Below are 24,824 nucleotides of genomic sequence, written 5' to 3'. Positions count from 1 at the left end.
CACCCCGTCCCGTCCCTCTGCCACAGGAATGATGCTCTGGGGATCCAAATTCAATACAAATCCTGGTACTTTGAGGCTTCAGATGCCCTAAAACATTCAGTTGAAAGCTTCCAGCCCTGGTTTTGATGGATGAAATCTTTACCCACTTCAACAGAGAAATGTCTTTGACTTCCACACAGTCAAATATCACAACAACCCTTGGAAATCAGGATTTGACACATTATATTTAATGAATAAGGAAAAATGAAAAAAAAATTAAAAAAAATCCATGTTTAATGGGATTTGTTACTGTCACCTTTAAAAATACCCCCTCAACTCTACCAAGAACAACAGAACCACTACAGCAGGGTGGGTTTTTCTCTCAACAGTTAAACTTCCTTCATTAAACCAGAATATGGTTGTTCATTCTCTTCCCAGGCCACAGCACAGGCACAAACCCAGTGATGCTGCTGGTGTGCAGCAGCTCCTCTCAACCAACCACTGACGACACCAGCCCCTATCTGGGAGCACTCACCAGCCTGTAAAAGATGTAAAAATCTTTTCCATCTGGCTGTCAGCCTCAGAGCTGAGCAGGAGGCCCAGACCAACAGCTCCTTTCTGGTTAACAGGATTGGTGTGCTTTATTCCCCTCCCATAACAGGCTCCTCAGGACCATGTGCTGTGTGACACACCTCCTTCAGCAGGCAGATGATGAGATGTCCAAGGAAAAACTCTTCTCTTGTCTGGTTCATGCCTGTAAAAAAACCCTTCAGGCAACCCAAAACCTATGAACCCCGCAATGCAGCACACCCTGTTCCTGGTACCCCCCTGGTGTTATCAGCAGTGCCCTCTAATCACCCTTCCCTCTGACTCACTGGCCTCCAAGGATAAAGATTCACTTCTTTCCCAATAACAGCAAAGCCTTCCCCCAATAACTCCAGAGCCAATTGGGTGGGAAGCCTCAAGGATGTTTTTGTAAAGACAAAACACCAACAGTGTCCCAGTCTATAATTAGGCATCTGAGCAAGTTAAGAGGATATGTTCAAGGAAGAAAAGAGTAAGAGAATTTCATATGCACTGCTTTGTCCAAAAAAAGATTATAAAAGGCAGAGCAAAAACTATTTACCAGTCTTAGGGGGGAAATGAAGTACACTTCATTCAGTTAAAGCTGAAGCAGATGTTCAGTATTTCTGTCTGTGCCTGAAGACCTGCTGCATTACAGCTTCTACCCAATGTGAACATCTGGATCAGTCTGAAGAGTTGAGGGTGTACAAAGAGGGGAGGAAAACTCCACAATTCCTCTCCTAACTTAGCACCAAAAATACAATTTCACGTGAACAGATTTAACAGTCTTTCAAGAGCTCCTCTAAATGTTGCTTTTAGCCGGCAGTTCCCACACTGCTTAGTGAAGATGACTGAAATTATTGCAGTAACAAATAAAAACTTTTCTCTGATACAAAATCTAGTCCAGAGGGCTTCCTTACACAGTAAGCAGGACACCTTGCGTAACCAGGGGTTGCATGTTGGCCTCCCACAAGCAGCAGCAGCTTGCAGACAGCCACACAAAAAAGGAGCAACACTCCCAAGCTGCCAAGGGCACTGGGAGATAGACCCAGTTCATTTCTTCTGGAAAAAGCCCATGATGGAGACCTGTTTGTTGGCTCTGTTGGCAGGAGCTGCCCCTTTCTTCAGGTTCTTCCTTTCTTCCTTTGGCTCCCTCTTTGTGAGCAGCACAGGCTGTTTGTGTGGAGCTGGTGCCTTGGGCTTGGGGAATTCATCCTCGCTGTCTGTGCAGGATTCGCTCTCGTAAACCTTCTCAGTCACTGGTGGGAAGAAGAGGGAAGGGAGCAGAGGATGATGATGGTTAAGCCATCTTTAAACCAAAGACCTTCCCATTGCAGCCTTCCCATTGCACTCCTGGAAAGGAACGTTTTGGGTTCAAGGAGCACATGTCAGACACAGGAATTAAGTCCATTGCTCAAGGTTAAGCAGTAGGAAATGGCCTCAAGTTGTGCCAGGGGAGCTTTAGGTTGGGTATTAGGGAAAATTCCTTCCCTAAAAGGGCTGTCCAGCCCTGGCACAGCTGCCCAGGGCAGTGGTGGAGTCCTCATCCCTGCAGGGATTTAAAAGCCGTGCAGTGGGGCACTTGGGGACATGGGCCAGTGCTGCCCTGGCAGTGCTGGGGGAACAGCTGGAGTCAATGGCCTTAGAGGGCTTTTCCAACCGCAGCGATCCTCAGATTCTAATTCATATGGCAAAGGCTGACAAGCAGCCATCAGAAAGTGATGAATCTGAAGGAGATCAGAATCAGTGGTTTAGCATTCGACAATGGAATGTCTATTTTATGGCTAAACTCCACCATTCTGACTTGGTCTGATTTCCACAGGGGCCAAAGCAATCAGATTGTCCAGAAATCCAGGCAAGACAACCTAGAGATATCCCCAAGCTGCCCTCACCAGCACATTGAACAGTCAGGAAAGAGCAAAGCAGACGTCGCTCATCTCAAGGGGCACAAACCCTTTGGGGCAGCTTCTTTCCACAGAGGTGGCCAAGCAGGGCAAACATAAAGAAATCCTTTATAAAAAATCAACCCAAAGCCGTGTCTGCAGCCAGGGACTCTGCCTGAAGGGGATTGCCAGCTCACTGCTGTCAGCGTCCGGCGATGGAAAGCCCAGGGATATAAAACAACGCTCACGGAAATTACACTGGAGTCAGCTCCACTGATGAAAGCCATCGTCAGACCCCAGTACATGTTGTTATATCAGCTTTCCCAGCAGTGCTCTGGGATTCTTCTAGTAAGCCATTTTTCTTTAGTGACTGTATTCTTTTAAACAGATGTCTTAACTTCCCCTCATTCTGGGAAACTGGCTTTCACTTGTATTAATGCATCAAGTTAAATAAGGTTTCCTACGTCACCAGAGACTGGGAAGAGGAATGCTATGAAATCCTCCTAGGCAGCACTAGCAGAACCTCAAGCAGGGACTGCAAACCAAGCAATCTCCCTTCAGAGGCAACAGGATTTTCTGGGTGCAGCATCCACAGTCCACTGGGTGAACTCAAAAACCTTATCCTGCTGTCAGCCCTGTCAGGAACCGCTGGGAACCCCCAAAGCATGCAGTTAACCCCCTCCAATTGCAGTAACCCAGCTTAGATCAACTTTCTTTGGCTGCAATCTCAGCTGAACTTCAGAAGTCTGGATTTGCAGTACCTATGGGTGCACAGGTTACTGATGCCCCACTCACAGCCAGACTCACTAAATCAGAGTGGATGAAATGATGGGAGCTCTAAAATGCTGTAACACAAATTTCCCTCCAATGCACACGTGGATATTCCAATCTCCAAGCCCACGTGAGCCCTTTGAAGCTTTAGAAAGTGCAAGGTAGAAACACACAGACTTAAACCTCAATAATTCACCTTTACTGGAGCCTAAGAGCAGGCCCTCAATCCATGGATTTCTGTTGATGCCTAGGAATGTGTCTTGTCCTTAACTCCACACACACTTTAATTGCTCAATTTCCCTCAGGGCTAATCCCTAAATTACTTTTGCTTTTTGACACCAATTCCTTGCTGTTGCAGCTATTGTGAAAACCATCACTTATAATTGTGGAGAAATATAAAGTACAGCCTCATACCAGGATACGTTAGGATATGTTAGGAGTTAACATCTCTTAAAACCTAGTGTTGGTCTAAAAACAAAACAACAGCAGGAGAGGAGGAAAAAAACCCTGTATTTCAAAGAATAACTAAAATTTACACTAGCCTGGGAGATTTGCAAGTTACTTAGCCTTTGAATTATTAGGCCTGTGCATGGAAAAGGTGGGGAATGGAAGACAGGAGAGAAACTGGACAATAACCAGACAGCAAGTCCTGCACAACAGGCTGGAGGATTTGTAGTAGAGAAAACAGCATCTCCTCCCCACCCAGTTCCTCAGTATCCCAGCTCCATCCCTCTCTCCATCCCACAGGATCTGTCTCCCAAGGGCACAACAGGGCCTTGCACTCCCTTTTCATAAATGCATATAAACTGTAAAGCTGGGAGTCTGGATTTTCCAAGGGACTACGAAATCCTGTGGGGGTGAAGGGCAGAGAAAGAAAGGCAATATTCCCAGGTGAACCTGGAGGAGATATTCTTGAAGTTTGGATGCAGAGTTTGTACAACTCAACTCCCCATCTAAAGCTATTTTGTTCCATTTTCCTTCCAAGTGTTTTAATGGCTCTATCTGGGATGGGAGAGCAAAACACCCCATAAGGTAACCAGCCAAAACTGTTGATAACTGTGCAAGGCCAATTCTTGGACAAGAATGCAGTACTTGGGATCTCAGTCCCAGTGCAGCTAGCTGCTGAGTGCTACAGCTTTGTGTTTCTTTAAAGGAGTTAATAGGAAACAGAAAATGCAGCTCTGCAGACAGGTGCAAACAGACACAGGCTGAGTCTGGGCCAGGCAGCTCCGGAACTGGGCCAGGAATGCCCAAGGCTCTCCATGCCCAGCACCACGACAGACCTGTACAACAGCACCACATCCTCCCCAGCACCAGCTGAGCTCCACTGGCATCTCCTCAGCCCAGTCAGGCTGGAGAATGAAAGCATCCCATACAATGGAGACAGCATTACAAAGAACACATTCCACACTCTTAAGTGTTTAAAGCCTCAAAAAAAACCCCCAAAACCCACATTAACATAATCTGAACGTTTGCATCTCTACTTCAACGTCAGGACAAGGAGGAAACAAATACAGTGGTGTTACACAGCTTTCTCCAGGTCACAGGAGGAAGCAGAGTCCAGCTAGGCTGGAATTCAAAGCCTCTGGCTCTCAGGACCTCTGTAGGGACTCTGTTGCCTTCTGAAAGCAGTCACGCTTATCAGAAACAAAAACCCTATGAAGTATTTAAGCCCCAACTTATTCCCTGTTTATCTGGGATACTGTAAATTCTTTTAACATATAATCAAGTTCTGCACAGCTCTGGATTTATCCTCAAAAGAAAAAAAACAAAACAAAACCCAACAAAGTTATCTCAGCCAGAATTTATCCCAAACCCTAAACCCCTTTCTCTACCATATTTAAAACCTTGCAGCTTTGGAGATGAGATTAAATGAAGGTGGTAATCACGATGGCAGGAAGAAAGGGAAAAGAACTGAAGGAAAAATCAGTGAATAATCAAAAAGGGTAAGGATTTAGCTACAGCTCTGACTCCCTACCCAGGCCTTCACCAGAGGCACAGTTACCTCAGTCTGGGAGCAGGAGTTCCAAGTGGGATAACTAAGTGATTTTGTGAACCTCTTTCAAAGCCTGGGAGAGGCTGGCCTGTTAAATTGGCCAATAAAGTGAGCTGCAGTGAGTGTAGGGCACAGCCAGTCTTACCCATGCAGCCTTCCTCCTCATCAATAAACATCTTGGATTTCAGTACACGCTTCCGCTTCCTCTTCCTCCCTGCAGCTGACACCTGGAGGACATTGCAGCATTGTGAGAAACCAGGAGTTCATTTCTGGCAGCTAGTCACCCTAATCTGCTCTCACCTCCATGGATGCAGGCTCCAGTTCAGTTTTCAGAGCAGGTACAGGTGGTGGAGAAGGAGCTCTCACTTCCTTGGCTGTGGGAGACAGTGGGACATCTGCTGGGAAGAACACCTTGATGGCACGCGGGTGTAACACTCCACACTGAGATTCCCGAAAGGGGGATGAGACGGGACGGGAGGGGATGGGAGGGGATGGGACGGGAGGGGAGAAGTGTACTGGGGATTTTTGGTAAGACAAAAAAAGTTCCACCAAGGGAAACTTTAAAACCAGGCACAGGAACTGGCAGGTTTTAGCTATACACTTCACTTACTTGTTAAAGAGAGTGACTCTGATTTGTTTAGAAATTAAAAGAGACAGGGTGTAGTAAAACAGTTGTTGCTTCACTGGTGGTGTTACACATCCCAAACAATCCATGTTATTAGCATAACCCGAGAACAAAGTGCAATACACTATCACACATCCTAGAAGATTGTTAAGGGACATCTCAAACTTTAATTTGAAAAAAAACCAAAAACAAAACCAAAAAAAATCCCACAAAAATCCAAACCACTGCAAAAAACGAAGCTTATTCTCTCACTGTTTCATCTCCTTGCTCTCCTCTGGGTTCAACAGACTCCAGTCAATGCCAGGACCGATCAAAGCAGTCAAGGACACCCTCACACATTTGTACGGAGCAAAGTGAGCTCTGGAGCCTCTACCAGCAACATCAAAGTGAGACAAGCAGGGCTTTAGACCAACGAGCAAGGCAGGGTCACCCTCCCGTGGGGCTGGCAGGGGGACAGAGCTCCAGGAGCTCCAAGTGAGAAACGCTGCCACGCAAGCCCTGGGATGTGGGGGAGCAAGCGCTCCTGTGACCTATTGCTTCAGCAGGACATGGATGTGGCTGGGGCCTGCCCGGCTCCTGCTCGCAGCCCTGCTGGCAGCCGCGATCCGGAGCTGTCCCGGGGGATCGGGTCAGCGAGGAGTTACGGCGCTGCCGGGAGCGCGGCCAGCTGACCTCCGCAGGTTACCCAGGGCTCCAGCGCGGCTGCCAGCGCCAGGGAGAAATGGCATTCCTTGGCCTCCCGACTGCCGAGAGCGAGGCACGGGAATGCAAACAGGGTGGGATAACTTTCTCCTTGCTGCGGAGGGCTGGGGCTGGCAGGGCCGCAGGACAGAGCCAGATGGGCTCTGCTCCCAGCTGCAGGCGCTGGGGTGGCCGAGGGGCTGCAAGTGTTTATCCCAACACTCAGTGTTTATCCCAGCCTCACGGCAACCCCGGGCTGAGGCCTCCAGAGAATACCCAGCCCCAAACCTGCGCTACCCCTGCCCAGCCTGGCCTCAGCCCTCTGAAAATATCTTCAGGAGAGGACAAGCTAAGAGGGCTGAAAGCCAGCCTGGTGAAAAGCCTCTGCCGTGCTCAAGCAGAGGCTGCTGAAGGCATCGTGAGTGTGCCAGCTGCACTAGATTCCTTGGGGGAAATTCAGGCTTTTTTCAACTTCCTTCAAAGAATTTCCCCAGCTTTTGGCAGGCAGAAGGCACCTTCTCCCCACGTCAGAGTGTTCAGAACTACTATCAAGTTGTTTTATTACTTTATTATCCTCTTCTAGCCAACACAGCCCTCTGACATGTGATAACTCCTGAGTCAACCACTAGCTGCTGCCCACAGTTTGCTCAACAGCAACAGCTGCATGAAATGGATACAAGTTGGGCAACTGGATGGACCAAAGATGTAAATCCTGGCTTTGTTCGGTTTGCTCTGACCCTGCCTGGAAAAACTGTGAGAAGCTTTAGTGCTTCTGCTGTGGCTCTCCAAAACCCACGGAGTTTGTAGGTCACAGTGCCACTGAAATCACCCTCCAAAGTGGCTGTAAAACACTTGTCAACACTGCGAAACGCTGCCTGTGTTGGTACAGCTGAAGCTGCCAAACCTCCTGTCCTCTGTGGGCACATTTGTGGAGTTTATCCTGGCACTGGAAGCAAAACAACCCGCAGTGACTAAGGAACCCTCATACCAATATAATTTTTTAATGAAAAATCATTTAAATGGAGAGGATTGTGCCTTATGCCCTCTCTGTATTTCCAGTGTGGTACAATGTGCTGATGCTGGTGTAAGGAGAGCTTATTTAGAGCTACTTTTAGTACATCAAGAGCAGACTAATATAGAACTAGGCAGGAGACCTGGCCTGACAAGGAATTGCCCATAAGTGCTTCACATCAGCCATGCAGGCTGAGTTTCACACCCACAAAACCTTCCTAAGTGTGCCTGTCACTCCAGGCCCCATTTTGCTCACTGATGCTGTTGATTGAAGTTGCCCCTGCTCTCTGCAGAAACCTGTTTCCAACCTTTCCAAGAACAGATGCTCTTGAAGTCCAGCTGCAGTGTATATACATATATATATATATATATATATTGTTTTTTCCATCCAACTCACAGTCTTCTACTTCAATACAAAATATAATATTACCAGTTTGGTAATTAATTAGAAATATTCCAAACAATTCAAATATATCTTCATTCATCTGGTTGGATTTAAAAGGGCAAGCAACAGGACCAAAGGCCTCTAAGAGAAAGGATGGGCTGATTTCAAAACTCTCTCCTCAGAGCTAAACAACCTCAGCTTGTCAGTAGGGGATGATGAGGAAATGGAAAAACAAACATTTAAAGAAATAAATACAAAAGAGTGTGGGCATATATGTATACATATATATATATATATTTTATAGCCAAACAAGGAGCTTCATACTGGAATGTGACAGAATTAAGGCTGATCATGAAGAACAGCTTCTTGAGAGATTTATCATCCTGTGGAAAAGTCTAAGAAGTGATACATACCTGATGACAAAGATCATTTGAAATTATGTGGGCAGCAGGGAAACTATGAAAACAGGCCCAGAGGTGGCACGGATACTGCAAAGCAGTACCAACAGCAGCCACCTCTCCCTGGCACTGCAGATTTTCCTCATGTCCCAGCTGGTGCCCATGTGTCAGCCACACTAAATGAGGAATCAGCTCTGGCTCTCCTGAGGGACTGCACCTCCTCACCAGTACACCCCATTTGCTGTTTCACCTTCTTTTACTGGAGCTCTACACCAAACTGGTGGTTTCAATTACTCATCCATAAGGATCCCCAAGTTCCTTTCCAGAGCAGCTTGCTGGATGACTGTTCCATTTAGTATGTACTCCCAAGCTCAAATCCAATTTATTTCCCAGTTATCTATATTGAACGGCATTTGTCACCTCAGTTATCCAAATTCTTTGGGATCCAGGCCTGCTGTTCCTCATTATAAGCCCAAATCTTGCAATGTTCTGGGCACCCCACTCCTGTCACAGCCACCGAGGAGACGCAGAGTCGCATCGGATACGGCTCAACTGCTTTGCCTCCAGCTTCCCTATCATCTCCTTTCTTTTTGGATGTCTTGCTTCCAACACTGTCTTCCAAACCCTTTCTATGAATAAACAGAATAAAGATACTAAAAATGACCCTGTGAGGAGAGGGAGGCCATTTGTGTTTCCTCCCCACACAAACTGGTTCTGACCAGCCCTACGGCTCTGGAAGGCGCACTATCTTTCACAAGAGATTTGGGAACCTCCTTCCCACACATCAGTGGCACTGGCAGCACACTTGGTGAGGAGACAGCCAGGTCTGAGCTAAGCTAAAACAAAGACTGAATCTTTGTTTTGAGACATCTCAACCCTATGCCCAAGTGCTTGCAGCACAAAGATAACTGGAAAGCCCAGGCTACAGCCATTTCCATGACCTTTAGTCCTTCAAACTATTCCCTCAATCACTGACCAACAGATTTGGAGAGTAATGTTTTGGAAATCAGGCCCCTGACCCACATGCCTGATTGTCTACAGATCTTGTTACCTTCTTCATCACTGCTGTCAGACTGAAGTTGTTTGATTCTCTTCCTCTTTTTCTTGACACTTTCCGGATCTCTTTCGTCCTCGTCATCTGACCTATCTGCTCTCTTCATTTTACTGCCACAAAAATGAAAGGGGAAAAAAAAAGGGAACGAACACCCATTATCTCTCATGTGTGCATGAAAGCATTTGGACGAGAACATTCCTCATGGAAGGAAATCAAATGCCTCTTAAAAACATGAGCATTGCATACTCTGCACTCACTACCCGAGCATAGGTGCACGAGCATTTCCAGGCCTCTCATCCTTCCCTGTATCCAGCTGTCCAGAACAAGGAGGATTTCTTTAGCCCCTCTGCATTTCAGCCCAGTACCTCACCTCGCTTGGCCACAGCAGCCTGGCAAGAGCGTGTTTCTGATCTTGTCTCTTTAGCTCAGGCTCCCAATGTCCCCAAAAGCATCACTCAGAAGCTCTTTTGACAGACTGCTTGCCACTGACTGACTATGAGGTAGTGTCTCAGAATCCTGGAGCCATTTTTAAAGACTACTGGAAAAATAAAATAGCTTCTTTCTTTTTAATGTTGGCGAGACGTGTCAGATGAACAAGCCTGGAGGCTAAAGGCCCACGTATCCTCAAAGAGCTGGGACAGCCCAAGTGGCCTTCCCAACTCCACGCTGCCAACACCTCCGGGCCCTTGGCTTCTTGGACAAGGCTATCAATGAGACAAGCAGTTAGTGCTAACTGCGATGGTGGGCTGGGTGGTGTGCTTACCTATTCAGTTAGAAATGGATTGAGACCACCAATTAATTACTCATAGGCCACCAGAGAGCCATCAGACTGTAGTGATTCTTTGTCGGTTTGGGTTGGATTAAACACAAAGGGCTGAACTTAAAATTAACTTGGAGCCTCAGCCCAAAGTAAACCAGTGGCATTGAAAGCAGCCGTACATGAGCTATGGAGATCAACAAGCACAACTTTGTGCTGCAAGTTGTGTACATACAAGCTTGGGAATATCCCACCTTCCCTGCAGGACAGGTGCTCCTGCCAGCCCTCCCCAAGCTGCCTGCGGGGTCTCTCCCCTGGCTGCTCACAGTGGGAGGTTGTCTCATGGAAAGTCATCCCTTCCCACTGAGGACAACCTGGGCCGTGTCCCGTCCCATATGCAATGGCACCAACGGCCCTGAGGCACCTACAGCAGCAAATGGAAAAGGAACACCAGGAAAAAATCCTGAGAGATAATTTTAGTCATGTTTAACACAATTTAGTAGATGGAAACAGGAGGTGAGCCAGCATTGTATGACCAGCCAGCTCCATGCAGGCTGTCCCCAGACAGGTTCACAGGGACCCCGAAAGGCATGACCCACCTTTTCTTGTCCTTTTGCTGAATTTTAGCAGACTCTGTTTTCTTCCCAGGTTTCTCTGCTGCAGTATTAGGAGATGACTCTGGTTCTGCTACAGCAACTGAAGGCTTCACTGCTTCTTTCTCCTCCTTTGGCTGCTCAGGCACAGAGTTGGCTTTGAGTTTATCTGTGAATAAACCATTCAAAAAGAACAAACACTGGGCATTCAGTCTGAATGACAACTTATAATGCAGCTGGCTAGCTCTGTGCACCAAGAATACAGACAACACTACCCATCATGTATTTAGGGATCCAGATTGGCCAAGCTGCAACAGACATGGGAGAAAGAAGGGCATGCTTAAATTTCCAGGTGATTTTCCATGTTTCTGCTGTTCCTGATATCAGGCCATGTGTTCTGCAGCAGTTAAAACTCTGTGGAAGAGGACTGGGAGGCACTGGCAGGAGATCATCCGTGGGATCACGTTGGAGTCAGAGGTACAGAGAGTGTGCCCTTATCTCTGATACCTGGCTCTGACATCCAAGAAAGTACTGAATTTCATATAACATCCTGAAAACAACTGTTAAAGTTAAATAGAAAAGCTAGGAATGTAAGTGTGTAAATTAGAAAGTTTTAAGTCACTGGGTGAAAAAGTTAAAGTAGTTTAGAGAACAGAAGACAAGATGGAGGATTTAGAGTGTTGTCTCTTGTCCTTCTTTCTTCATCTTCTTCTTCTAGGGGTTTTTGGGTAGTAGTAGGTGATTGGATAGAAGATGCTGCAGTGCAGCACTCAGGTGCTGGGTCATTAAGAAAAATAATTTACTTGGCATCTGTTAACTGCGTAAATGGACATATAAAAGACCTTGAAGAAGATCTTTGTTAGCCATTTTGCACCTTTCTATCTTAGTGCACATAGCTCCTTGTATACATGTAATGTTGATAAGAGAAGAATAAACAACCAAGACCGAACAAGAGAAAACTGCCTCCCTCTCATCAATTTCAGTTCAAGGAGAGAAAGAACCCAACCATAAGCGTCCTATAGAGACAGGGTCAGAGGCTGCTGGCAGGGCCACAACATTGTGCCAATGCCTTTCTGGGAGTTCTGGGAAAACAGGCTGCCTGCTTCTCTGGGCAAGGGCAAACGGCACTGGAACGACAGCTCTCTTATTTACGATCAACAGCAGAAAGCCCAAGGACCCCACTGTTGTTAACTCAGGACTTTCTGGCAATGGTGGAACCTTTGATGCATGTAGGGAATAAATCTTACTCCTGGAATCCCAGCCTCTCTTCCATACACATAATCATTTCCAGTTCTGCTCAGCTTGCTCCTTCTCTGCAGCCACCTCACAAGTTTCCTCGATGTGACAGGACTCAGCAGAGAAGAGAGCCCCTTTGGAAATGATGGAAACGCATCCACAGAGCCTCCCCCATCACTACTGGGTCATAGGGAATGTCACTTTTCAGCACATCAGCTTTGGTCTAGGGCTCTTCTCAGACCTGTAGAATTTACTCCAGTTAATTGCAGTGACTGTCCTTAGGCTGAGAGTGTCCTCAGCTCCCTCAGTCTCACCAAAACAGGGACTCAGAGAGTCCCAGCAGGGCTGTGCCTTCTCTGGTCGGTGCTGGAACTGTCCCCTGCAAACTTTGACAGATGTCTGCTAGAAAGTGAACTTTGCTGTTTACTCTCTTTCAAAATTCTTTGAAGCCTCTTGTACTCACTGCTATAAGGGAATCTTTGAAGAAGGTCCCACAGTCCTTTTCCAATATTCCAGTATTTAAAAGCTTCAGCATAGTTTCTTTAGACTTGGATAATTCAGACTGCAGAGGCCATCTAGTCCAAGGTACCTAGTCTAAACCTCTGCTCAAAGAAAAAGGCCACCCCTCATTTTTATTTTCTATTTATCAGTCCTTCAGTTTTTAAGAAAGAAATTAACCCTAAAACTAACGATGGGCTCCTCAGTGCTGTGTGATGAAAAGCAAGCACCATTAACATGCCCTGCAAAACAGGTTTTGGCAAACATCTCACCAATAGCTGATCTTCCAGCCAGGAGAACTCACTTTAAATCAGATTTCTTCTGCACTAAAAATCCTTCCTGGGTTAGTCTGCTCAAATATGTCATTTTAATTGATCTCCCTCCAGCAAGCTTTTTGTCTGAAAAATTCCACTGAAAACTCTTAATTTCTGCTTTAAAAGCTGTGTGCAAAAACATTAACCCCTTTGAGTGCAAAAGAGCAGAAGAAAGTATGGAAAACTATAAGGAAAAAGGGGATATAAAGAAAATCCAGTGTGGAGGAAGAGCTCTGCTCCTTTCTGTATGCCTCCCATCACGGCTCTAGTACAAAACACTTGATTCTACTTAATATTTTTGCATTTCTACCCAACTTAAATAAAATACAATTTAAAAAAAATGTAAGAGAGACTTCAAATAATCCTCAGATTTGGGGTTTTGTTTGTTTGTTTTTAACTACAACAGGCTGTTCCCTGACAATGCTGGCCTCTGGAAACAGAAAAGCACTTACTCATAGCAGCTTTTCCAAAGAAGTTGTTCATGATGTTGTTCTTAATTGGTGGCTTGCTGCTTGCTGCAGACACCTGGAAGCAAAGAGAGGAATAAGCACAGGAATTGCTCCCGGCCCTCAAGATGCACAGCTCTGCTTCTGGACAAGCAAAATAAAGTGTTCCCACTGCCTTAGATTTCAGCAGATTTAGCAAATTCTCTGTTTTGGAGAATCTGAAGATACTCACTAAGGCACCATGTGCATCAAAGGGGCCAGAGTAAGTTACTCAAGACTCCTTAGCCAGGCCTTCAGATCTGACTGGGGCACGTTCCCATCTGACGGCTGACAGTGTTACTGAAATAAGTGCTGGGGACTAGGGTCAACTCCCAGGAACTAACTGTTCTTTTTGCAAGCCATCTCAACTGAGATGTCAGCTCAACTCACAGCAGCAGACAGAGGAAAGAACAGAGACTGGCCAAACCAGGAAGGCTTTTTCCAGCTCCTCTGGCACCTAGGCTGTTTGCAAAGAAATATCACTGCTCTGTTGCACCAATGCAACCACCAAAGTGAGAAATCACACCCACACCACCTAGGAAAGTGCAGCCTTCTAATCCAACTTATTTTCATGCAAATAAAAGGCAACCAGACACTTAAGTTCCCAAAACACGCACACTTCACCAGTTCTAAACTTCCTTTAAAAATCAGAAGGAACCGAAGCGTACTCAGTTGTTATAAAAAGGCCAAGCCATCCACAGGGAGTGTTACCATTTTAACACCCATTTTTCTGGCCACATTGATTTAAAAACAATTATACTAATTAAAATGAAAGCATAATCCTGTCCTGGAAAAACAGCAGTCCAGAAGATAAACAATTTAGTCTTGCACAGGTCAAGCTCTGAAACTTCCCTCACTGACCAAGTTTAAACACCTTGATACTTTTAAGACCTGGGTTTCTCATGTTTCACTCACTGCTCAAAACAAATCCTTTTAAGCACAATGGAGAGAGCAAGATCCTCAGCTGGTGTGTATATTGGGATAGAAGAAGACAATGGAACAATTGTCTCCATAAAGCAGCTATGCCGGAGATCTGGCTCTTTGGGGAACGCCAAAGTACGGCAAAAACACTTTTGTGGAGAGATCGAGAGCATGGCACGAGGCGGTTTTGCCCCAGGAGTCTGCACACAGTTAAACACTTACAAAGGATCACTGAGCACTCCCAGTGGGACATGAGCTTAGAAGGAGAAGCGGTGCAGGGGTGGCTGAGGTCACCGAGGGGGTGTGCGAGCGGATAAAGCCACGGACCCGGGGGGTCTGAGGTAACTTACACCTGGGGCCTCCTTGGCCTCTGCTTTGGCCTCCTTCGGTGTGCTCTGGGGTTTGGCCGCTGCTTTGGCCGCAAACATGCCCATGATCCCTCTGTGCTGCTGTGGGGGGGGCTTGGCAGCCGGGGGCCCGTGGCCATTGACCACGCCGGCAGCATCGGGATCCCTCTGGCCCTGGGCGCTCTGCGCGGGCGCCGGCGCTCGGGGAGCGTCAGGCGGCGTCCTGGGCACAGCGGCAGCACAGCAGATGGCACTGAACCTGTGTGACGGAGTGAAAAATCCCATTAGCCCTTTCAACTCTGCTGCCTGCACCTCGCCCTCCCCCGTCCTGGAGCACCGCTGCTCCTCCGGCCCGCGTTCTCCTGTTATGGAAAAAAGAGCAATTTAATGTGTGCATGGGACAAGAAAGAAAGGCTGGCACAGAGCAAGAGACCTCTGATGAAAAGATCAGCTGAACCTGTCAGCAAGAGCCACAGCATTCACATGTTAAACGAGCTGTGCGGCTTTCCTGGGGGGAAAAGGGCCTGCTCCACACTCAGGCTGGACAGGCAGCAGGCTGCATTTTATTCCTAAACGGGTTACGCTCTCTAAAGCCTGTGGCAGAGGTTGTATGGCTGTGTGAGGATCTAAAACCTTTACAGCTTTCTGATGCTCTGACAAAGCCCATAGCTGCTGCAACAAGCAGCCACACTGGGCCAGGTAAGCAAATCTCAGCTGAAAGTGAACAATTGAAATGGCTCAGAAAATATCCGTGACATTGTGATTTAACTATACAAAGTCATTTCCCTGAGACTGAGAATGAAGCAGCTTGGCTTATAATGGTCTGAAACTTGATTGTTTGGGGATGTGGAGATACAAGAACTAAATGATGCGCTCACAGTTACAGCACAACTCACTGACAGTCAGGAATAGCAGCTCCCAAAAATAGCTGAACTCTGCTCCCCACTGTGCAAATCACAGGCGACGCTTTCCAGATTTCCCACAGAAATGCCACAAAAGAGCCCAGACTCACGCCTCCCATCCCACTGAATTACACAGCATATTTTTATTTGCCTAAGAAATAAAGCAGCCTTCTGCCAGTTCGTTTCTGTGCCTCAGCATTAACTGCTCACGTGCACAGTCCGCTCCTGCTCCCATCAGGATCTGTATTAACAAAACAACACCATCTCCACAGCATTCCAAGGCTGCAGCAGCAACCTCTTGACATTCAAACCTTTAAAGGAAGGAAAGCAGACACTGAAGAAAAATAATCTTGCTCTCCTTTATACTTTCAATCTGTTTTTAACATGGTTATTACAGCTCTCAGAGCAGCTTGAGCTCCTACTCTGAACACCACCAACCCTCCAATATATAATATTGTCACAAATAATATTGTCAACAGTTGCGTTGACTGTGCTCAGCTAAACTTCCCACATTCCAAGTCAGCTTGCCTTGATGCTGCTGTGTGACTATAACTTTATGGGCTCAACCCAAAATTCACTAAATAATCACTGAAAAAATAGGCAATACTTGGAGTATGCTCTGCAAACAAGGAGCTGCTTCTGCTTGGGAAGCTGGCAATTGCAACAGGCATTAAACCCAGACATTGGTATTAGTTTGTACATCTAACCATGCACTGTCTTCAGACAAAGCAGGTCCCGTAGAAACACAGAAGAGAATAAAGATCCTTGTCCTGGAGCTGTGAAATATCTGGACAGACAGGGAGGTTCTGTTTGCTACAAACCTCACATAATTAAACCTCTGGCTTTTGCAGGTCCTGCAGGAATCTTTTCCCAAGTGTCAAAGACTCTCCATGCAGATGGCAAGAGAGAGGGAATGTGATCAATTTGTATTTACTTCAGCCAGGTCACAAACGAAGAAGGTGCAATTCTTCTTAGTTTGCTTGGGAAATCCTGCTTCAAAACTGGATTTTACACACAGACTTCAGAGATAGAACTTGGATTATCTAAACCTTCAGGATGTTTAAATCCCAAAGGATACAAGTATCCCTAAGGCACAAGTACCACCACACTGGGGTGCCTAAGAGTAAACAGAGAGGAAGAAAACAAACTGTGGCTGCAGTTGCCTTCCTAAGAGAAAACAGAAGGCAACTACAGCCACACCCAGGGCACGTGGCTCCACTGAGGAGGGATTATCCAGCACCTTCCAGGGCATCCACACTCATGCCCCAAACACACAGCTTCTATTTTCTCTGCCACTCTCTGGTCAACACTTTGGATACAACCACGTTTCTCCTTTCAAATTCTATACTCTTCCTATGACACACCCTTCAGGCATCCCCCTTTAAACCAGATTGGTCATGGCACTGTGCATCCCCATGACTTCAAGCTGAAGCTGTCGTGGTGGGAACGACACACAAGTGAAAAGCTGCAGCTGCCAGGCGCTGCTCAGGAGAGAGACAGTGACTCCTGGAGACTGCAGTCCCCCCCAGTTCTTCTCCAGCTCCACCATGAAGGACACTCGTGCTGCCTGGACTGTTTTGTGTGCTTCTCCTACGTCTCAGGGATCACAACCTATTCTGAACTCCAGTGAAACCACACAGATCAAAGCCCAACTCCTGGAGAAGGAGTTCCTCTGAGACATCTCCAGAGAAGTAGATGAGTCCAGAAGATGAAAACACAGTTTCATAAAACAGAAAGCAAACTCCTGAAAATGCTTTGCTGAGCACATCATTCATGGTTTTATCAGCCTGTTTCGATTTTCTCTTCCTGTGTGGCTGAGAACTGGATTAAAATGGTCATGATTAAGTGTGGCCCGGAAAAGAGAAACGTTTCCAGCCATCAGACAAGCAAGGTACTGGAACAGTCTCCTTGCTGGAGTAAGGACCAAGTGAACCAACTGTGAGCTCAGTTTAAAAACCATCACACAATGTGCTCTTTCGGCCCTGGTCTGGCAGGATTTTGAGGATATCTTTTCCTCGCTTTCTAAAAATCCAGGCCTATCTAGTAAGCACTGAAGCGCAACACCAGTCTGGAAGTGCTTTGGAAGGGAAAGGGAGCCTGGACTCACTTGCTGCAGTGCTGCAGGTTTGTTTTGACGATGTCGTAGTCGGTGTTGTAGAGGGGGGAGCTGTCCTTGAGCAGGGCCTTCTGAATGCTGTACACGTGCACACTGGCAACTGTGGACAGCTTAGACTTCATTGCTGAGGAAAAAGAGGGGAAGAAAAGCTCTCTGTTAGCACACCCTTTAGGATGCAGAAAGACTGACAGACTACTTGACAGCAAAACTTGAATATAAAAAAGTCTAACCACACCTTCTCCCATCGCTCACTGATGAAGAACTCAAGGTAACAAACTCCACAAGCCTGTCATGTTTTCCACTACACACTCTTAGTTCTTGCTCAACTGACTTACGAGTGATCTCTCTGTGTTTACCTTCAGAGCACCCAGTGTTTGGGATCCAGAGTATCTGACTGAGTACCTAAAGCTAAGGCAGAAGGTAGCTGGTCGTTGCTCTGCCCTGCTGGAATGGCTCTCTGCCACTGGGGCTGTGTCCAGCCCTACAGTGTCACCCCCACCAGTCTGCTGGAATCAAAACTTTATCTTTCCTATGCTACTTAGACTGCAACCCCCCCTGAGACAAGGGTTGGTTTTTAGGAATTCTTTGTTCATTGCTTATATTGTTCTTTCCACAGAGTCCTGGTCTGAGGCTGAGCTTCTAGGCACTGTAAAAATACACACAGTAATCATTTCTTGGGGCCAGTCCTAGACTATGCAGCCCTATTCCCATCAAAAATCTTAGCCTCTTCCAAATATAAGTCATACCTTTGGCCTGCCTTCCAATACAAAAACCATGAGCAACCCTTTCCTCCACAGCAAAACGGATTGTTACGCAGCACACATAACTCAACAAACATGACAGAGTAGTTGCACTGCCTGACAATCTCCTACCCCGAGGAAAACAGCCTGAGCTAGAAATCCACTTCAGATTTCCAACAACGCAAGCCTTTCAAACAAAGTGAGGTCATTAGCACAGATCCTTAAGGTCACAAATACCACAGTGAGTTCTCAAGTGCCAAAGACGTTATTTGGAAGTGATGAAGAGCCCAAAGTTGTGTTTCAGTTCTGTGTGTAAGATTTCATCAGCAGGACCAGAGCTGGGAAGACAGTGAGACAATGGACAGTGCAGGGAGCAGTGTCGCAATGGGGGTTTTTTCACCTTTCACTCACAAAATTGAGGTAAATGTCCCAGGAGAACGTTTTAACACCCTCGGGACTTGGAACAATGACTGCAATTGCATTGAACCAATAACCAGAATTACCAGTTTCAGCATTCTTGGGGGCCTGAAGGCTCACAATTGTTGTGAGACACTGTGGTGCATTGTTGTCTCCCTGCTGTCAGTAGCAGGGAGGTGGAAAAGAATCACTGAATCACTGACAAAATGTTCAGAATTTAAAAAAAAAAAAATCAGGCTCAAATCACAAGCCTGAAGGTATTCAGCTGTTGGCTCAGATACTCCAAATTCTGAGAAACAGCTGGTACGAAAAGTACACACCTGACCCCGAGAGCCTGGCTGGGCATTTACGTGCAGATGGCAAGTTCTGAGCTTTGCTCATTTTGCTGTTCTTTCAAAGCAAAAAGTTAAAGCCTCACGACTTTCCCGGTCTGCTTACCTTCGAGTTTATCCTCCCTCACTACTGCAACCTTGTGGCACTGGAAAAACAGAAACACAATCTTAAAATCTTGTATTTTCAGTTATTAAATAAGGAAGTCTAATGATTATTGTAGCACAGAACACTGCCAACGCCTTTAAACACTCATCACTTTTTAAAGCCCTGTCATCCTACTTTCCAGTTGCACAGATATCCCTGAAGAAAGCCTCTATCCTCTGCCACTCCTGACTCTGGGAGATGAGACACAGATGAAACAGAGCCCCAACAGTGGTGCAGCAGAAGCAAAGCAAGCGGGCAGGTGCTGGAGCCCTGCCCCAGGAGCCCCTGGACCGCCCGGGCACGTGAACGCGGCAGTCTGCAGCCCACACACGGCACCAGGGAAGCAAAACACCAGGAAAAATGAGGCATTAATTTAAAAACCAGGAATGAGTGTTTCTGGAAATGTGCTCTCTGGCCAGTCTTCAAGGTCTATACCTGCTCCAGGACATTGAATGGGCTATGGGTAATATTGGGAGGATTCAGAGAGACAGACCGAAAACCCCACCACTAATTCTGTATTAAACGGATACCATGGACCTGGTCTGAAATCAGGGAAAATCCTGTTAAATTCAGGCTCTAAACATGACACTGCCTGCACAACTTTAATTAAATATGTCCCATTATACAGAACTAATGCAATAAATAATTACCTTCCATTTCAGGCAGATTTGGAGATTAAAAGACAATATTCCATCTATGTGAAACAGTTTATTATTCAGGAGAACAAAAAAGAAGTTAGTGTTTTTTTCCAATCTACAAATAAAAGCCAGGACACCTTGAGATTTACTACTCCTAAAAGAAGACCAGATCATATTGTAATAGATACTTGTGTCTTTAAAAACACTTGGTGGGATGTCAAAGGCATTTAGTGTTTGGTTCTTAAATTTGTCTGTGGGAAAAGGGGAACAGACACTGAATTTCCCATTTTCTTTTAAAATCCTCTGGGGTATCTGCTTGAAGTTTTAGATGACATTCCTGAAAATCTGACAAGCAGCAATGAGGAAAAATAAATTAATTAAGCAGAAATTCCTTTGCTTAATAAGCTGAAGAACTTTAAATATAAAATACTGTAAATTAGTTTATGTTTCTTCTGTTTACCAGGATTAAAAATTTGCTTTAATTAGGCAGCAAAAGAGCAAGTGGCAAGAAAACAAAGGCAGGTAGGATAAATAAAGATTTGCAGTCTGGGCCCTCAGTGTAAAAAGCAGCAAGGAAAGAGCGTGCAGTGTCGAGGAGCAGCATTGGAGAGGGATTTCCATCCCTTCAGGAGGGCTGAAGCTGGATCCACAGCATTCCGGCTACACCTACTGCCAGCAGGCAGCAGTGCAGGGCTCCCGCAGCTCTCCCTGACTGTGCCAAGGGATCAGAATGACTTGAACTTTAAAAGTCCTTCCTAACCCAAACCAGCCAGTGATACTGTAATCTTATTTTAAAATTACACAAGTAAGACAGAGTTACAAAATAATTATTTGTTCCTATGTCAGAAGTCACCTGTTTGTTTCAAATACATTAAATATAACAGTACTGGTTGACAATCCCTTGGCCAGTTTTATTGAGCCAAGGGACTCGTTATTTCCAAAAGAAATGAGGGAAAAACCTGTTAAGCTTGGGCTATAAATGTGACAGTACTCATGCAACTTTAAATACATATATTCCATCACACAGAACTAATGCAATAAATAATACCCTTCCAATTCAGGCAGATTTGGAGACTGACAGCATATTTCATGCGTGTGAACCAGCTTATTGTTTAGGAGAAAAAAAAAAAAAAAGTTTGTTGGTTTTTTTCCCAAACTACAAATGAAAGCCAGGACACCTTGAGATTTACTATTCCTAAAAGAAGACTGGATCATATTGCAATAGATATTTGTGTATTTAAATACCCTTAGTGGGATTTCAAAGGCATTTAGTGTTTGGTTCTTAAATTTGTAGGCAAAGGGGAGCAGCTATTGAATTTTCTCATCTTCTTTTAAACACCTCTGGGGTATCTGCCTGAAGTTTTCGTTGATATTCCTGAAAATCTGACAAGCTTAATGCATTAAGCAGCAATTCCTTTGCTTAATAAGCAGAAGCACTTTAAATATAAAATACTGTTAATAAACTAATGTTTCTTTTGTTTACCAGGATTAGAAAGGTGGTTTAATTAACAATACAACTTCAAAACTGTTCAAGACAAACTTCAACTGTACGTTTGCTGTTCTATTTGCTATTATTCCATGCTACATGAGTTCCAGGCTCCCTCCAAACACCCCTCAGACACTTCCATGCCACAGCAGATCCTGGGACGTGGATCAGCTGATCTCAGAAGGGCCCCTCCACAAGGCTTTGTAATCTTTGCTGCCCAACAAGAGCAGAGGATGAGATGAGGGGTAGTGGGATCTGAGTTGATCAGTTGCGAACCCTGGTGGATTATTCAGCGCTGTGTTCCCAAAGTGTGACCAGCTGATCTTCCCTGCCCTCTGTGTGCACGCTGGGACAGACAGTGACCTTTATTCTGTCCCTGTCCAGGAGCCCTAGCACACTGCAGCTCCTGCTGCAAAAAGAGCCAGCTCAGCTTTTGGCCCCATGATCACAAGACAAAGCAGAAGAGTCACCACAACAAAGGGCTCACAGACACCTGTGAGAAGTGAAACACTCACAACGTGGCCATTCTGGAGGAGGTTTCCTGCTACTAGGTAGGTGACGTGGAGCTGAGCTCCTGAGTTTTCCTTCCGTTTCCTCTCCACATAATCATAGAGCATTCTGCACAAAAGAAACCAGTGTTAGCCACCAGAAAGGAAAGAGCCTGCAGCCCCCCTCCCACGGAGCCCACACTGGAAACCAAGAGGAAAGCCTGCCTGATGTGGACACTTGTCACACAAGCACAGTGGTTTTCCCCAGGATTAATTTAATCTTTCTGAGACTCTTGCTCCTCTGCCACTGTGAAGAACCCCAGTGCAACAACTACAGAAACCAAAGGGTAAATACATTTAATAGTGGGTCTCACAGCCCCTGGGCAGCTTGTTCCAAAGCCTCCCCTCCAGAAAGGCATTTCTGAAGCCCCTAAGAGAGGAACTGGAGACTTTTTGGTGCCATCATTGCCCAGCAAGCCTGGCACACAGCCAGGCACACAGAGTAACACAACTGGCTGTGCCTGAGAAGACAGGCAGGGTTTTTAAATATTTCCAGAGGAATCATTTTAATATGCTCATTATGATGATGGAAACAGGAATTAACATGGAATTAAAAGGAGTTAACCAGGCTCTGGGGGATGCAGTGACACCTACTGTTTAGCCAGGTTGACGTGGACACCCAGGGTGTAGCTCAGCCATTTGTATGTCACCTGGAAAAGGGAAAAAACCCAACAAACCATTTCAGTAAGAAAACCTCGACCTCTCAGTTTGATAAATCTCCCACCTTGGGCTTGTTGGTCAATTGAATTCTTTAGACAGCCCCTTTCTTTCCAAGAAACCCACAGCAAAAGTGAGAGCAGGTGGACACCCGTGCTTCAGTGAGTGCACTGAATTCCTGAGACCTGTCCCAAAAGCTGGGGAGGGAATTTCTGCCCCTCTCCTGTCCCAGGGACACGGGGATCTCCAGCTACACCAGAGTGCAGAGTCTCAGGGCTGGAATCCCAGCCCTGCTCTGCCTTGCTGTGTCATTTTGACCAGGTACACCTTTGACACCGGTTCCTCCTCCTGCTCTGCCCTTTTAAACCAAGCCCCAGGCTCTGGGCTGAAAACACAGTTTTCAGTTGAATTGTTTGTCTAGATTTTTCTTGGAATAAGCTACAAACCCACACGCTGCTCTTGTTTACATTGTCAGACAAGTTGTGCCAACTTTGCTGCACCATTTTCTACGCAAAGTCATTTTATTTTATTTTATTTTAATTTTTCCAAATAAAATTTCGAAATAAAATTGGAAAGGAAGAAAGACGTAGCTTTCTGAACTGCCTTCAAAACAATTAAGGAAGGGGGAAAGAGAGGAGGAAGAGAGGGGAGAGGGAAGAAGGAAGCGGGGAGGAAGAGGAAGGAGGAAGGGAAAAGGAGGAAGATGGGAAAAGGTGGAAGAAAAGGGGAAGAAGAGAAGGGAGAAGGACGGTAAAGAGGTGAGAAGGAGAAGGAAAGGGGAAGGAGAGAGGAGAGAGTAGGAAAGAGGGCAGCAAAAGACAGAGGGCGGGAAAGGAGGAAGGAGCGGAAGGAGAAGGAAGAGGGGGCAGGGAAGGAAGGGAGTAGAAGGAGGAGAAGGGAGGGGGAGGGAAGGAGAAGGCGCCGCGAGACTCACGACGCGGTTGTGGTCGGTGACGAACTCGTCGATGTTCTCCAGGTACAGCTCGTCCGCCATGGCCGCGCCGGGCCCGCGCTTCCCGCGCGCCCCCGCCATGGCAACGGCCCCGCCGGCGACGGCGGCCGCGCGGGGACAGGGGGCAGAGCGCGAAGGGCGGACGGGCGGCAGGCCCGGCGGGGCCCGGCGGCCTCAGCGCCTCATGGCTCCTGCGCTGCTGCCAGGAACGTCTCTCCTACGAGCTCCAGGGACCTCCCGGAGCCGCTGCTCCCCGCTGCACCGCGTTCCCAGCACGGAGCTGCTGTGTGGAGACACCACGGGAACGAGCACTGCCCGTGGCGCTGCGCTTCTCCCTCTTAGTGCCGGCTGGGTGGAGCGCACCTGGCTCCCACCTGGATACCCGCCCTGTCGGCCTTCCCCTGATCCTTACTCATCACCTCTCCACCCTTCCTTCCATCACCGGCTGGACTCGACTGAAATAAAATAAAATAAAATGAAATGAAATAAAATGAAATAATATAAAATATAAAATAAAAAATACAAAATATAAAATATAAAATAATAAAATAAAATAAAAATAATAAAATTAAATATAAAATTAAATTAAAATTAAATAAAATAAAAATTAAATTAAATAACAAATTAAAAATAAAATAAAATAAATATAATATAAAATAATAATTAATATAAAATAAAATATAAAATAAATATAAAATATAAAATAAAATAAAGTAATAAATAAATAAAATAAAATAAAATAGAAATAATAAAATACAATATAAAATAAAATAAAAATGAAATTAAAATTAAATAAAATAAAAGAAAAAATAAAAATTAAAATTAAATAAAATAAAAATTAAAAATAAAAATAAAATAAAATAAAATAAAATAAAATAAAATAAAATAAAATAAAATATAGAACAGAACGGAACTGAACAGAATAGAATAGAAGAGAACAACATAACGCTTCTTAGTAGAATTGGGGAAAACCAACCTGTAACAGCCAGAAACAGCAATTCCTGACCTGCTCCAGTCACAGGAGGGGTCAGCGACTCCACAGAGCTTTGGAGCTCTGGCCAAACAGCAAATGCAGCGGCGTCGTGTCCGGCATGGCAGCGCATTTCTGTGTGCATTGTCCCTCCTGCTGCAGTTCCCTGGCCGAGGCAGCAGGTGCCAGCTGGACACCACGCTTGCCTGGTGGGCACTGGGAATGGTGAAGAGCTCTGTCACCTCTCAGCCCGTGAGACAGGGACATGGTATGGGACACCACCTGGCCTTGTGCCACCGAAAGGTGTCGGTGGAGCGGGGAGAGAAATCCCAGAATTGTGGGAAAGCCCTCCAAGGTCATCCAGTGGAATCTGCCAAGGTCACCACTAACCCGTGTCCCCAAGTGCCACATCCACACGGCTTT

At 46.0% G+C, this 24,824-nt stretch overlaps 1 protein-coding gene across 4 annotated transcripts; it reads right to left on the bottom strand.

Moving 5' to 3' along the window:
- Positions 1-250: 250 nt before the first annotated feature.
- POLD3 (DNA polymerase delta 3, accessory subunit) lies at positions 251-23,535 on the bottom strand. Of its 4 annotated transcripts, none has more exons than XM_088052197.1 (12): positions 23,414-23,535; positions 22,417-22,472; positions 21,790-21,892; positions 19,112-19,151; positions 17,508-17,640; positions 14,502-14,757; positions 13,198-13,270; positions 10,704-10,866; positions 9,345-9,457; positions 5,494-5,591; positions 5,339-5,420; positions 251-1,802 (listed from the first exon to the last, which is right to left on the bottom strand). In XM_088052197.1, exons 1-12 carry the CDS (start codon positions 23,510-23,512, stop codon positions 1,597-1,599), a joined length of 1,422 nt encoding a protein of 473 aa, XP_087908323.1. In that variant the 5' UTR covers positions 23,513-23,535; the 3' UTR covers positions 251-1,596. The 4 variants fall into 4 exon arrangements, with proteins under 4 accessions (XP_087908323.1, XP_014108990.2, XP_014108989.2 ...); XM_014253515.2 differs by having other exon boundaries at positions 5,494-5,567; XM_014253514.2 differs by having other exon boundaries at positions 252-1,802; positions 5,494-5,588.
- Positions 23,536-24,824: the final 1,289 nt, after the last annotated feature.

This window comes from Pseudopodoces humilis, chromosome 2 (assembly GCF_049639895.1).
Source record: "Pseudopodoces humilis isolate 2021_Gansu_Grassland_sample_001 chromosome 2, ASM4963989v1, whole genome shotgun sequence".
Classification (NCBI taxonomy): Eukaryota; Metazoa; Chordata; class Aves; order Passeriformes; family Paridae; genus Pseudopodoces; species Pseudopodoces humilis.
The sequence above is the reverse complement of the archived record's forward strand: the minus strand, read 5'-3'. Positions and strand labels throughout refer to the sequence as shown.

What these genes read in the sequence shown, in the direction of transcription:
- POLD3 (XM_088052197.1), bottom strand. Translation starts at nt 23,512, where the DNA reads ATGGCGGGGGCGCGCGGGAAGCGCGGGCCCGGCGCGGCCATGGCGGAC. An exon ending in TGACAGCAGTGATGAAGAAG is followed by an intron (nt 5,592 to 9,344) that starts GTAACAAGATCT and finishes TGTTCTTCCCAG; the next exon opens with CAGATGTCCCACTGTCTCCC. An exon ending in TGGAGCCTGCATCCATGGAG is followed by an intron (nt 5,421 to 5,493) that starts GTGAGAGCAGAT and finishes AATGTCCTCCAG; the next exon opens with GTGTCAGCTGCAGGGAGGAA.